This window comes from Saccopteryx bilineata, chromosome 1, assembly GCF_036850765.1.
Source record: "Saccopteryx bilineata isolate mSacBil1 chromosome 1, mSacBil1_pri_phased_curated, whole genome shotgun sequence".
NCBI classification, from domain to species: Eukaryota; Metazoa; Chordata; class Mammalia; order Chiroptera; family Emballonuridae; genus Saccopteryx; species Saccopteryx bilineata.
The window spans coordinates 387,406,941-387,421,543 of NC_089490.1; the positions used below are offsets into that span (position 1 = coordinate 387,406,941).

General features: G+C 58.5%; 1 protein-coding gene across 1 annotated transcript in view; it reads right to left on the reverse strand.

The window, feature by feature from the left end:
* Positions 1 to 14,603, reverse strand: part of ALX4 (ALX homeobox 4) — a 44,666-nt gene that overhangs the window by 3,436 nt on the left and 26,627 nt on the right. Inside the window, exons 2-3 of the mRNA XM_066251327.1 lie at positions 9,472 to 9,782; positions 651 to 779 (exon numbers count right to left, since the gene is read on the reverse strand). Of these exons, the coding sequence (XP_066107424.1) occupies positions 651 to 779; positions 9,472 to 9,782 (440 nt within the window). The remainder of the gene's footprint in view (positions 1 to 650; positions 780 to 9,471; positions 9,783 to 14,603) is intronic.

A 14,603-nucleotide genomic window follows, 5' to 3' on the forward strand; every position in this document is an offset into this window, starting at 1 on the left:
GACACAGTTGCAGACTCTCTGTCCCTGGACTCCTTAAGGTCTGTGACTGTCTCTTCCTTAACTGTGGCCCCTCCCTAGGCCCGAGGCCTCCCAGGTACCCAGTTAGGGGGAAGCTTAGTTGTTAGGAGCATGGGCTCTGGGCTTGTAGGCTGTGTGTGGGGCACGGGGCAGTGGGGACCTAAACCTCCCAGAAGCCGAAGTCAGTGGTTGAGGTCTCTCAGGACGGAAGGGGCTGTCTCCGGGGCTGATGAGCAGCAGTGACTGAAAGGGGGCCAGCTGGGTACCCACCCACCTCGGGGGAGTGGAGGAGGCGCAGGCAGCAGCGGGCTGGACTGGACGTCTCGTCTCCCACCCATGCAGCTCTAACCCCTCTCCTCTCCCAGCCGCCACCTCTGGACCCCATTTCCCTCTAAGCATTTATGAAGCGGTTGAGCTGGGGACGCAGCCAAGCCTGGGTCCGCACTAAATGTTGGATAGAAACGGCTCCGGCCTCCCACGTTCTCATGTAAAGAGGCACACAGCCGGCCTGGGCCTGAAGGGAACGTGCAGCCAGGAGAACCACCTCGGAGGACCTCCGTCCTTCTCTGAGGTGCTGGCTCTCCGCGTTCCAGGGGCTGGGGGCGGGGCCGGCGGCTGGGGGCGGGGCCTACCTGGGCGTAGTTCTCGGCGCGAGTGAGGAGGGGCAGCTCGTAGGCAGTGGAGAAGTGAGTTCGAACCTGCTGCATCTGCCCAAAACGCTCCCTCTTCCTCCACTTGGCCCTCCGGTTCTGGAACCAGACCTACAGGACAAAGCCGTTGTCACACAGGGCTTAGGCAAGCCAGTCCCTAGAGCTGCAAAGAGCTGCTTTGTGCTCGTCCTTGAGACCTTACAATCTGGAATGATTGAGCTGAGGGTCAGGAGGGCAGCTGGCCCCCAACCTCACCATGGCCGTGTCTGGCCAGGAACTTCATTTTTGCCAAGCTTCGGACTCTAGAGCAAGCAAGTACGGCACACACATGAAACACATCAGCAATCACACATGAAACACGTCAGCGGTCACTTAGCAGTCATCCAGCCAGTCCCAGCACGGTGTGGCCGGACCCGCTGGGGGCCGCAGACTCCCAAGGAGGGTCTGACAAAGGCTGTGACTGCCCCACCGGATAATCAGTCCACTAGACCACCACCACACGGTTTTCCAGAAGGTTCCTGGCTCCTTGGGGCCTATCGGCCCAGATGCCCTACCCTCCTGAACCCTCTCTACAGCATTTGTGTTGGAAACAGTCTCCTAGTTCAGAAACCCCCGTGTTAAAGGTCCTGTGGATAACAGGGGCTCCGCTGGGTATCAGAGGCAGTCAGGGATGGCTTCTTGGAGGAGAGGACTGGAGCTGGACCTTGAGTGCTGGCTAGAAGGAGGAAAGTCCAGGCCTGAGCTTAGAACCACCAAGGGCATGGACAGGAGGCTTCAGGAGGCCATGTTGCCCAGTTGGGTGGAGTGGTGGGAGAGAGGAGTCGTGATGCAGAAGTCAGGAGGCGGAGAGCCACAGAGGCCACGTGGAGGGAGAGAGGAGTTGTGATGCAGAAGTCAGGAGGCAGAGAGCCACAGGAGCCACGTGGAGGGAGAGAGAAATCGGATGCAGAACTCAGGTGGCGGAGAGCCACGGGGGCCACGTGGAGGGAGAGAGGAGTCAGATGCAGAAGTCAGGAGGTGGAGAGCCACAGGGGCCACGTGGAGGGAGAGAGGAGTCATGATGCAGAAGTCAGGAGGCAGAGAGCCACGGGGGCCACGTGGAGGGAGAGAGGAGTCATGATGCAGAAGTCAGGAGACAGAGAGCCACGGGGGCCACGTGGAGGGAGAGAGGAGTCATGATGCAGAAGTCAGGAGGCGGAGAGCCACGGGGGCCACGTGGAGGGAGAGAGGAGTCATGATGCAGAAGTCAGGAGGCGGAGAGCCATGGGGGCCACGTGGAGGGAGAGAGGAATCGCTGATGCAGAAGTCAGGTGGCGGAGAGCCACAGGGGCCACGTGAAAGGAAAGAGGAGTCAGATGCAGAAATCAGGAGGCGGAGAGCCACAGGGGCCACGTGGAGGGAGAGAGGAGTCATGATGCAGAAGTCAGGAGGCAGAGAGCCACGGGGGCCACGTGAAGGGAGAGAGGAGTCAGATGCAGAAGTCAGGAGGCGGAGAGCCACAGGGGCCACGTGGAGGGAGAGAGGAGTCATGATACAGAAGTCAGGAGGCGGAGAGCCACGGGGGCCACGTGGAGGGAGAGAGGAGTCATGATGCAGAAGTCAGGAGGCGGAGAGCCACGGGGGCCATGTGGAGGGAGAGAGGAGTCATGATGCAGAAGTCAGAAGGCGGAGAGCCACGGGGGCCACGTGAAGGGAGAGAGGAGTCAGATGCAGAAGTCAGGAGGCGGAGAGCCACGGGGGCCACGTGGAGGGAGAGAGGAGTCAGATGCAGAAGTCAGGAGGCGGAGAGCCACAGGGGCCACGTGGAGGGAGAGAGGAGTCATGATACAGAAGTCAGGAGGCGGAGAGCCACAGGGGCCACGTGGAGGGAGAGAGGAGTCATGATGCAGAAGTCAGGAGGTGGAGAGCAACAGGGGCCACGTGGAGGGAGAGAGGAGTCATGATACAGAAGTCAGGAGGCGGAGAGCCACGGGGGCCATGTGGAGGGAGAGAGGAGTCATGATGCAGAAGTCAGGTGGCGGAGAGCCACAGGGGCCACGTGGAGGGAGAGAGGAGTCGTGATGCAGAAGTCAGAAGGCGGAGAGCCACAGGGGCCACGTGGAGGGAGAGAGGAGTCATGATGCAGAAGTCAGGTGGCGAAGAGCCACAGGGGCCACGTGAAGGGAGAGAGGAGTCAGATGCAGAAGTCAGGAGGCGGAGAGCCACGGGGGCCACGTGGAGGGAGAGAGGAGTCGTGATGCAGAAGTCAGGAGGCGGAGAGCCACGGGAGCCACGTGGAGGGAGAGAGGAATCCGATGCAGAAGTCAGGAGGCGGAGAGCCAGAGGGGCCACGTGGAGGGAGAGAGGAGTCGTGATGCAGAAGTCAGGAGGTGGAGAGCCACGGGGGCCACGTGGAGGGAGAGAGAAATCCTGATGCAGAAGTCGGGTGGCAGAGAGCCACAGGGGCTACGTGTAGGTAGAGAGGAGTCGGATGCAGAAGTCAGGAGGCGGAGAGCCACGGGAGCCACGTGGAGGGAGAGAGGAATCGGATGCAGAAGTCGGGTGGCAGAGAGCCATGGGGGCCACGTGGAGGGAGAGAGGAGTCGGATGCAGAAGTCAGGAGGCGGAGAGCCACGGGGGCCACGTGGAGGGAGAGAGGAGTCGGATGCAGAAGTCAGGAGGCGGATAGCCACAGGGGCCACATGGAGGGAAAGAGGAGTCAGATGCAGAAGTCAGGAGGTGGAAAGCCATGGGGGCCACGTGGAGGGAGAGAGGAGTCATGATGCAGAAGTCAGGAGGCAGAGAGCCACAGGGGCCATGTGGAGGGAGAGAGGAGTCATGATGCAGAAGTCAGGTGGCGGAGAGCCACAGGGGCCACGTGGAGGGAGAGAGGAGTCATGATGCAGAAGTCAGGTGGCGGAGAGCCACAGGGGCCACGTGGAGGGAGAGAGGAGTCATGATGCAGAAGTCAGGTGGCGGAGAGCCACAGGGGCCACGTGAAGGGAGAGAGGAGTCAGATGCAGAAGTCAGGAGGTGGAGAGCCACGGGGGCCACGTGGAGGGAGAGAGGAGTCGTGATGCAGAAGTCAGGAGGCGGAGAGCCATGGGAGCCACGTGGAGGGAGAGAGGAATCCGATGCAGAAGTCAGGAGGCGGAGAGCCACGGGGGCCATGTGGAGGGAGAGAGGAATCGGATGCAGAAGTCAGGAGGCGGAGAGCCACGGGGGCCACGTGGAGGGAGAGAGGAATCGGAGGCAGAAGTCAGGAGGCGGAGAGCCACAGGGGCCACGTGGAGGGAGAGAGGAGTCGTGATGCAGAAGTCAGGAGGTGGAGAGCCACGGGGGCCACGTGGAGGGAGAGAGGAATCGGATGCAGAAGTCGGGTGGCGGAGAGCCACGGGGGCCACGTGGAGGGGTTTTGCCCTTGGTATTGTCAACACAGGTAGACGCTACAAACTCACTCAGAAGTTGGCCTGATGTTCAGGAGGAGTAGAGGCCATCTGTCACTGAGCATGGTGGTGGGACGTTGACCTGCCTGGGGACCCGACGGGGAAGGTGATCTTTGAGTCAGGAGAAGGTGCAGGAATCTTGGGGGGAGGGGGTCACTTCCTTTGCTGGAGCATTTCTGGCAGGCTGAGAGCTCTCCCAAGGCTCAAGGGCGAGAGCACACCTTGGGCCTGCAACCCCTGCCCATCAAGTGGGAGGGAGGTGAGGCGAGGTCAGCTTTCAGGCCAGGAATGACATGGCGCTGAGTCAAAGGCAGACCTTAGAGCTCCCCAGAGGGAGCTTCCTGTCATCTCCATGTCACCTGCCAGCTGTCTAGGGGTCAGGTGGACACGGTGGACACACCCCAAATAGCAAACTGCCGGCAGCTTGGTGGACGAGGCGCACAGAGCAGTGACAAGGACCCTGGCTGCAGAGCTGCGAGCCTCGTCCGGTGCTCACTGGGCCTGGGCCCCGAGGAAGCCAGCTGTCCTCAGGCGTGTCCCTGCTGCGCGGTGGAAACACGTCCCGTCCCTGTCATCAGGGATGCTGTAGAACCGGACATGAGAGAGTCAGAAACAGCTCTCAACTGAGAGGGCCAGGCTTCCTCGGAGCACGGCACGGAGCTGGGTCCGCACTGGGCTGGGCTGCTCGCCTGTACAGGCCCCAAGCGTGGCCGGGAACGGAGTGCCCATTGGAAGCGCTGGCATTGCCAGTAGCCTCAGTGTATGCATCTGGGAAATGGGTCAGTGTCTGTACTGATATCCTCACAGGGGTGATGGAGCAGCAGGTGAGCTAGATGGGAAATCTTATCACAGTTTTTAGAGTACTTGCTTATTTATAGCTCCTGAACTTCCTTACTGTCTTTTGCTAGAGAAAGGGTCAAAAGAGATGGAAAGTCTGTATCTTTTGTTAGTGTGGAGCAGGTGGGGTGAGGAACGAGTGTGGGGCTGTACCTCACCCCCGCCCCCAGTAGCAAGTATGTGTGTGCACAAGTGTACATACACACACAGTGCGCGCACACACACACATGCCAGCTGACATTTCTTTCAGAGTCACTCCATTTCCCCTTCTTGATTCTGTAGGACAAGCATTCTTCCTGTGTCCTCCCTGGAGACCAGCCCTCTCCTGGGCTCGGGGTCTTAGCCCTGCCCCAGAGCCTGCTGGGAGCCGAGGGCGGGTCAGGTCCCCTCTCTGCGCAGCTGAAACGGGATCCCCCTTTATCAGCGGCCTGGAATGGAGGGCTGGGGGCAGGATGAGAGAACACATCGAAGGGGCTTGTTTTCATTTCATGTTTAATTTCCTGCAGGCTTAGCTCAGCCTTTCTGCCCCTTCCTCCACCTCCCAGGGTTTGCTGTGGGGGGAGCCGGGGGGAGGGGAAGCCCACTGGAGGCATCAAGATATACGGCTTTCTTTCTTTGGGGGTGGGGAGGAGAGAGGCAGTTCAGTTGCCACCACTGCGGGGAGTTTCCCTGAGTCTCTGTGGGATCCTGGTCCCAGTGTGGGGACGCAGAAGTGGAGAGGTGCTGGTGAAGGCTCATGCAGGCTTAGATGGGCTGGGAGGGACACAGAGCAGGGGGGCAGCAGGCCTGGAATTGAGGGGAGGAGCAGAGTGGGAAGGGAGATGGAATGTGGGGGGGGCTGGAACAGAGTGTGGGGAGAGGGGAGAACTGGTTATCTCGGAAGATAGATGAGCAGGCGAGGGAGAGACAGCAGAGAGAGCCCCCGTGGTTGGGAAGGGAGTGGACTGGGGTCAGGCTGAGGGCTAAAGCTGGAGATGGTGGGAGGTGGCCGGGCTGCGGGGGAGCAGGCTGGTGGGCGCCACCTGCCACCTCCTCCCCCTCCAGTCGCTTCCTCTGCCGGCTTCCCCTCTGCACAAGGCTGGAGCTTTCTGCCCAGAGCGGGGCTTAAGCTGAGTCAGCGCCGCTGCTCTTCAGTGTCCTCGCACATAAGCTGGGTGGTGGCAGGGGTATCGTCACAGGCCCCTTCTGTGCTGACCTTCACGGGTCCCGGGGCTCTGAGTGCCCTTCCGTGTCTGACCCCTGCAGCCTGGCACTCAGAGAGCTCCCCCCGCCTAGACGCTCCCTGCTCCCAGCCGCTCTCCACTGTGCACCCCCAGGGAGGAGGGCAGGCCACAACGTCCCAGCCTCCGTTCTGCGTGTCTCACCCCGGGACCACCCCATTCCCAGGCCCACCCCAGCATGGGCCCGCTCAGCATAGGCCTCTCCCCAAGGAACCCACCGTCTTGGCAGAGGCCTTGCTAACCACAGCCCATCTGGGGCCAGGGCGGGGTGGCCCAGGGCGGGGAGGCCTCTGTCTTATTGTCCTCAGACACCAGCTGCGAAGATTGGAATACCAGACAACAGAGAGCAGCCCCTGCAGCCCCCTGGCGCAGGGCCAGACCCTGGGCTTCTTCCCAGGAAAGGTCCATCTCGGGGCCTCCACCGCCTCCTTCCTGTCCTCACTGCCACACTACACCAGGCACCTGGCTTCCCACCAGCTGGTCACGGGCTCCAGACAAACTCGGCAGAGGCAGGCAGGGGGTCCCATCACCACTCCCTCCGCCTCCCGGGGCACTGCCAGGCTCTGCTCAACCCAGAGGTCTGACGCACACGAATATCCCACCCACCCTGCTGCCTTAATACAAAGAAAAGTCTCAGAGCAATCTGGCACGTGTCCTGGTACTGCAGACTGAAGTAAAAGGAGCCTCGGGCGGGACCCCGGGAGCCTCGATCCAGGGTCGCACCGCCTCCGAGCCCCGTTTCTTAGTCTGCTGACCACAGGCCATCACGTCCCACCTCCCGGCCTCGTCTTCCTTGTTATCAAGTGAGAGCACCAGGCGATGCCTTCCAGCACTATGTCCTATAATTCTGTCGTCTCCTTGGGTGATAAAGTATGTAACACATTGGGGTTTCCCTTTCTGCCTTGGCTGCCAGGAAGCTCAGAGGTGAAACCTGTGTTTGGCGGCAACTATAATCCTAAACCTAGATTTTTGACACAATAACCTTCCCATTTTATAAAATTGTTCTTGTTCTTAGATGACAATAATAAATCTTTAATTATGATCGACCTCAACTCCTCTCTGGAGTTAGGCACAAGTGTGTGTGTGTGTGTGCGTGCGTGTGTGTGTGCGTGCGTGTGTGTGTGCGTGTGTGTGTGTGTGCGTGTGTGTGTGTGCGTGTGTGTGTGTGCATGCACACAGGGAGAACACTCTATTTTAATTTTTTTTTTTTTTTCATTTTTTCTGAAGCTGGAAACAGGGAGAGACAGTCAGACAGACTCCCGCATGCGCCCGACCGGGATCCACCCGGCACGCCCACCAGGGGTGACGCTCTGCCCACCAGGGGGCGATGCTCTGCCCATCCTGGGCGTCGCCATGTTGCGACCAGAGCCACTCTAGCGCCTGGGGCAGAGGCCACAGAGCCATCCCCAGCGCCCGGGCCATCTTTGCTCCAATGGAGCCTTGGCTGCGGGAGGGGAAGAGAGAGACAGAGAGGAAAGCGTGGCGGAGGGGTGGAGAAGCAAATGGGCGCTTCTCCTGTGTGCCCTGGCCAGGAATCGAACCCGGGTCCTCCGCACGCTAGGCCGACGCTCTACCGCTGAGCCAACCGGCCAGGGCAGAACACTCTATTTTAGCTGGATGGTGGTGACTGAAAAATGCTAGACGTGCCCAGTGTCATTTCCATGTTGGGTACTGGAAGGGCCATCCTTTCAATACTAAGTAGATTCTACTCCTGGGCACCCCCATCCACTCGTTAGAAACACACACATGTACACACATCCTGCACAGAAAGTGAACCAGTTTATCCTATACCAGCACGGCACCTGCAGGAATGCCCCGCCCCCAGCCGCCCCCTTTTCCGCCTACTCCCAAGTAAAGCCATTGGAGCTGAGGCCGGATTCTGGGGCTCCCGTCCAGACTCTGAGCATGTGAGGTTGTGCGCCTGGTTATCTAGACTCACATGAGACAGTGAGTGGGAGAGGGCTTTCAGCCTCCCAGGAGAGCCTCAGCTGGTCTGCCTGCCGTCCCCAAACATTCAGTGGGTGCGGGGGTGGGGGTGGGGGGGATAACAGACAGCCTGCCCTCAGGAACTGATGCTTAACCAACCCGTCTGTTCAGAATCACTTATTTTGTGTGAAGCCGAAGCCTGAGCTTTAGTACTTGTTTTGGGGTACTCAGAAGTCTGGGCTTCCTGTCTGGTTCTTTTCTGGCTGTAATTGCATACAAGGAGACAGGGATACCCTCTCTGGACAAAAGAGATCAATAGGCCCACAAATATTTATTTTTTTCCCTTGTTGCTCTGATTCCGGCTTTCTCTAATTGGTAGGGAATACAGTGACCAACAATCAGATGCTATCTGCCCTCAAGGACTCACATTCTGGTGGAAGGAAACTGATAAAATAATTTAAACCAGTCAAAAATTCTACAAAAAATATATCATGAGATGATGTAGTAGTAGATAACCTGCTTGGTTGTGTTGTATTGCATTGTGTTGTGTGGAGCTGTCCTGAGTTGAGCTGGTTTGGGATGAGTTGTGTTGGGTTGTTGGACTGTGTTGGTTTGGGTTGAGTTGTGTTGGGTTGGACTGTGTTGGTTTGGGATGAGTTGTGTTGGGTTGGATTGTGTTGGTCTGGGTTGAGTTGGGATGCACTGGATTGAACTGTGCTGGATTTTGTTGGGTGGGATTGGATGAGGTTATGTTGTGTTGTATTGAGTTGTGTTGCATTATATTGGTTTGAGTTGAATTGGGTTGTATTGAATTGAGCTGTGCTGAATTGTGTTGTGTTGTGTTATGCTTTGTTGGGCAATTGGGGGGTGGTAGGTGGTTACTGCTTTCACCCTGGCGGTCAGAAAGACTTCTCACAGGAGGTGTGTGGAGTTGGAACCTGAAAGATGGAGGAGTAGGCAGCCACCCCGAGCAGCAGAAAACGCTGGACTGTTCTGTCTGCCCACTGGGCTGCTGTGGATGTCTTGGAGTTTATCCTGTTTCCTTTCTAAGAGACAGGCCTTCCAGAGCAGAGACAGACACCCTCTGCGTGCAAGGGCCTGGACTCTCACACCACCGAGCCCAGACAGACAGTTATAGGCTTCCTGCCCCTTTAAAGGGCCCTGCTTCTTTCACGCCTGCTCCAACTGGAGCCAGAGCCCAATGTTAAAATGGCTGAAAGCAGACTCGAGCAGGAGCGTGAGGAGAAGGCGGGGAGCCTCTGGGGCCCTCCTTGGACTTAGGTGTGGGGTGTGGTGGAGGAACAGTCAGGCTGTCTCAGCTCCGGCCACCAGCCCGGGGGAAGACCCTGCTCTCCCGCCCCGCTCGCCCCGGATGCCCCGGACGCCCTCACTGACCTGCACGCGGGCCTCGGTGAGGTCCGTCCTCATGGCCAGCTGCTCCCGCGCGTACACGTCGGGGTAGTGGGTCTTCTGGAAGACCTTCTCCAGCTCCTCCAGCTGGTAGCTGGTGAAGGTGGTTCGGTTCCGCCGCTTCTTGCCCTTGTTGCTCTCTGAGTCGGCCTTCTCCAGCGGGCTGGGGAGGTCGGTGCTGGCCCGGTCCTGGGGACCCTTCACCCCAGCCTCCTTCACGCTGAGGTAGCTGCTCTCCATCCCCACGGCGTCGGAGTCGGGCGGTATCTCTGGCTCACTCAGGGAGCTCTCTTTGGCTGAGGAGAGAGGATAAGAGGTCAGAAAGCAATGGCCGAACCAAGCAGGAGAGGAGGGAGGGGTGGGGCTGCCAGCCCTGCCTTGTCTCTCTCAGGAGTGCAGTGTGAGGGCAGGAAGTTTGAGTTCTAATCTCGGCTTGCCATTACCATGCTGTGTGACCTTGGGCAAGTCCCTTTCCCTCTCTGAGCCTCTTTACCATCATCTCAGAATGGGTGCCTTTCAGCATCAATGTTGTGTGACTCTGGGTCATCATTATGACCCCTGAATGACCTTTAATTCTCACCCTACTGACTGACCCCAGTCTCCTCCCTCTAGAAGGACCCCCTTTGCAAGAACTTCTCCCTTGGGCATCGAGGATGCTGACCCAGTGCCGTGGACTCCCCGAGAGTGGAAGAGAACACTCCTTCAGAGCTCGTTTCTGGTCCGTCTGGGCTGGGGGTGAGGAGCAGAGGCCAGCACCGAAGCAGACAGTGACGCCCCCCTTTTCCTGGCCTGGTCCTTCTGAGGGTCACACAGGAGCCGTGGAGCTTCTTCTCCAAACACCCATATCCTCTTGCCCTCCACAGTGGCCTCACCTACTTGCCAGGCTGTGTCTTGCCTCCTCCCTGAGGACTCTGGTAGATTTGCAAGAAGCTGGAGGCCCAGGCCCACGGCCACGGCTGTCCACAGAATGGGGCTCCCTCCACCCGCCAATTCATGGGAGCTCAGCGCTGGACAGGGCCAGTCACTCCCTGCAGGTCAGAGAGGAGGAGGCAGAGGCCAGGGTGGGACGGAGGGCGAGAGTCGCCTGTCCATTTAGCACCTGGGCGGACACAATGGCCTCAGAGGTCGGAATATGAATCCCACAGGGACGACTCGCTAGCTGTATTCTTTGGACAGTTCATTTAAACCCCTTCGCGCTCAGTTTCCCCCTCTATCGGCTGGGGATAAAGATGCCTGTAAGATGGGAACCCTCGCAGGGAGCGGGAGGAAAGAGGCCAATGAGTGAAGCACTTGGCACAGTGCCGGTTGTGTAATCTCCTGCCACGGTCGTTATTCCCAGTCTGGCCTGGACTTGCGAACAGGAGAGGACCGACCCCAGAGAAGTCCTCCAGGTGGGCAGACCCCCCCCGGAGCACCTGAGTTTAGGAGCACTCGCGGCACTGTGGCTTCCCACGGTGGGACTGGTGTCCGGAGACGGGCGTGTGAGCCCCCGTCTGAGCCACGTCCCCTTGTCTGTGACTCTTGCGGAGTGAGGTAATGTAACAGATTAATGACACGCGTGAGGAGCACTGGACAAGACCTTTCACATGCACAAGCTCTGATCATCACAAGCACGAGGGTCACTCTGGCCCTCAGTGTCCTCTTCTGGGAAGAGGTCTAAGCAGTGAGCATTAAGTGTCAGGACCGTGCCTTCAGCCCAGGTCTCCTGACTGTGTCCAGATTCTGGGGCCGGGGCTTCAGGTTCACCCACATCCTTGGCTTTCTGCGTATACGAGGAGCTGTCTTCAAGCTGGGGCTTCAGGAGGGCCTTTCTGAGGGTCACTGCCAGCGTGGATGCCACCGGGGTGGCGGGCCAGCCTGCAGGGCTCACGCATGACACCATGTGAGCCAGGCACACACACTGCCAGGCCCTCTGTGACAGCATTATGCAAACTGCCACTGGCCGCAGAGCCAGGAGCTTTCAGCAAAGATATTTATCTTCTTGGTAGACAAATACGTTTTATGTTTCGAGCTTTTTTATTTAAAAAGAAGAAATCCCACTCAGCCTCACCAAAAATAAACATCTGTTATGCAACTTCCTGGAGGCCAGACTGGAGGGGGCAGCCCCTACCCCTCCTGCCCTAACCCTGCTCCTTGGGCCCCTCCCATGACTGCCTGGACCCTCCGGGCATCCTCCAGCATCCAGCCCACACAACCGCAGGGGCTGGGCTGAGCTGAGGGAGCTCCATGTCCCAGAAACCAAGAGACAGTAAGGGGCAGCCTAAAGTCCTGGGTTTAACTGGGGGGAAACTGAGGCCAGAGAGAGAGCAGGGAGTGTGTGCTAACTGACCAGACAGTGTGGCTTCTCAATTCTTGGGCCCTTTCTGCAAGGAGCGCCGTAGGGGCCAGGGAACCCAGGGGCCTCACATAATCAAGGAGTCCTGCTCTGCTCTTCCCAGGGGCAGAACGACTGGCCCCTGAGGATGAGGGAGCAAGGGTGTGGCCCCTGAGAAGTCCCCCAGCGCTGGGCTGGTTCTGGACTTAGCCTGTGGGGGAGGCGGCAGAATGTTCAATCTTCCACAGTGAGAAATAATAAAGGTCTCGGTTTTCCCACCTCCAGCCACCCACTGAGACAGAGCGAGTGGGGGAGAGATGGGCAGACAGCACAGTATGTGCGCAGAGGCTGCCAGACCGAGAGTTGGGAGATCTGCCCGTGGTCCCAGCTCCAGCACTGTCTGCCCATGACCAGATGACTCATGTCATATCAGAATCTCATCTGCGAATGGGAGCAAGCATGTCCCCTCTGGAGTGGAGGGAGCAGGCAGGCGTGGTGTCAGGCCTCAGCCGAGTGGAGGACGGGGGGGGGGGGCTCCCCCTTAGGATCTGGGGGGGGAGGGGAGGAGAGGAGAAGATGGGGCCTGTCTGTGTCTGTCAGCTCACTGGAAAGGCAGAGAGATGGAAGAATCCTGGCAAACTGATGCTTCCAGTCCTCAAAGTGGAAAAATGCCTCCTAATCTCAGTCTTGATTATTGGCCATCTTGCTTTCAATACTGAGACTGGGTCCTTAATTTAGACAACAAAGGAAAGTTCCCCAAGGTTCTGTGGCCACCCAGCTGGTCAGAACGACAAGCCAAGACCCTCTCAGGTCCTTGGTCTGATGATCCCAGGCTCAGGGGCACTATTTCAATCCCCTTCCACCCAGCATCTCCACTGACGGCTGTCACCCTGGCTTCAGTGACAGAGAGCTTACTGCCCCCTGGATAACTGGACCATTTGTTAGGTCCAGCCTCTGTCCGTCTCCTGCAGGTCTGGCTCATTGGTCTTGGTTCTAACCCTCAGGCTCTTCCCCCAGACAGCCCTGTGGGCATTTAGAGCCCGCTGTCACACCTCTGAGTCTTTCATCTTCTGACCAGTTTTAGGTCCCACTGCTGTTTCTCAGGTGGCCCTGAGATAATCAAGCCTGTTTGAGACAGGTGGGTGCTAGGGATGGTGCCGGGTCTAGGCAAAGCCAACAGATTGTTTTCCAACGAGATAATCCGGAGGGGCTAGGCGGAGAGTCAGCATGGTGTCCCGAGACCTGGTGCTGTCAGGGTCTGCCTGCTCTGTGGCACCTTCTCAATGAGATGGCCACTGAAAACAGAGGTCCTGTGACTCAGGATGAATTACTGCTGACCTCTTTGGTCTCCCTCGCCCCCACCTTCTGCCACCTGCCTGCAATGTCCCTTCTTTACAGCTGACCTCCAAGGTCCAGTTAAGCACCACTCTTCCAGGAAGCCCTCCCAGACTGCAGCAACCATATACTCCCATTTGTCCTCTGCTCAACCTGTCCAATTACTGCCCGTGTTTCTGACTGGTATATAATCAAGCCCTGAATATCCAGCTCCTTCTGTAGAAAGTCAGTTTCCCAAGGGTTGGGACCACAGGCCATTTGCTCCTTCTCAGCCCAAGGCTATGCCCAGGACGGAGCAGGTGGCAGACGCGCAGTAAGAAGTGGCTGAAGACGAAAGGGACGGTTTCTAATGGACACGACTGAGCTCTCACTCTGTCCAGCTACCTCTGTGCACCTACTGTGCTAGCCCCCTAGAGCGGACAGGCAGGAAACGTTGAATGAATGAATGAATGAATGAACCAATTCAGCCTGGCACACAATGAGACAGTGGATAGGGTATGTGAAAAAGAGGCACGTGATGATTAATGCCTCCAGTAAAGGCCGACAGCTGAAGCAGGAGGAGGAGGTGAGGTCACCCAGGGGAGGGAGGAAGACAGGACAGACACAGCAGGGTCCCCAGCAGGGAGGCGGGTGAGGGGGGGGTTGGGGGGGGCAGTGAGGGCCCAGGAGGCAGGAGAAGTGCTGTGATGGGCTTCCGGGAGGGGCTTTGGAATTTCATTGGGTGTTCAGGAAACCAGCCCAGCATCTGCCAGGAACCAGTTCTGCACCCACCGTGCTGCTACGCTGGCACAGGGAAAAGGCCACCAGGAGACCCTCCGCCGGCCGGGCTGCAGGGCCACCTTCTCTAGGACACCACCCAGAGCTGGCATGCGGCTGAGGAGCCACAGGCCCTACCTGGGTCCAGGGCACCTGCCTGCCGGTCTGGCTCCTCCCTTGCCCTCCCTGAGGCAGGTCCCTTAAGGACTCTGGGCTGGTGCTGTGCTGACCACCCTCCCATAGTGGGCTTTGTCCCCGGCTATGGGGCCCAGGACAATGTCATCCTGGTCTGCATCTTCCCAACGGCATCTCTTGATGTGGAAATACACTCAGACCACCCAGAGGAATCAAGAATGTGCATAGAACATCAAGAGTGATCAGTGCCCCCCGCCCAGCCCCCGTGGAGGGTACCAGGCCGTGGCAGCCATGGCGGCCCCCGCACGCCCATCAAACTACCCGAGGGAAATGTCATCTTCATCCGCTGCTTCTGAGGAAGTGGGAAGCACTCAGCTCAAGGCTGTGTTATTAGTCAGCAGCCACGGAAGGCCCTTCGGCCTCCACCTGAACTCCTTCGGGGAGGAGGCCCGAACCTCTTTCGGCTCTGCTGCCGGACGGTCCTGGCTGCTGGGTTTCCAGACACAGAAAACCTTTCTTCATGCCCCTAACCTCTACCCGTGTGTCCTGGCTCAGCCACTGGCGTCACCCTCATCTG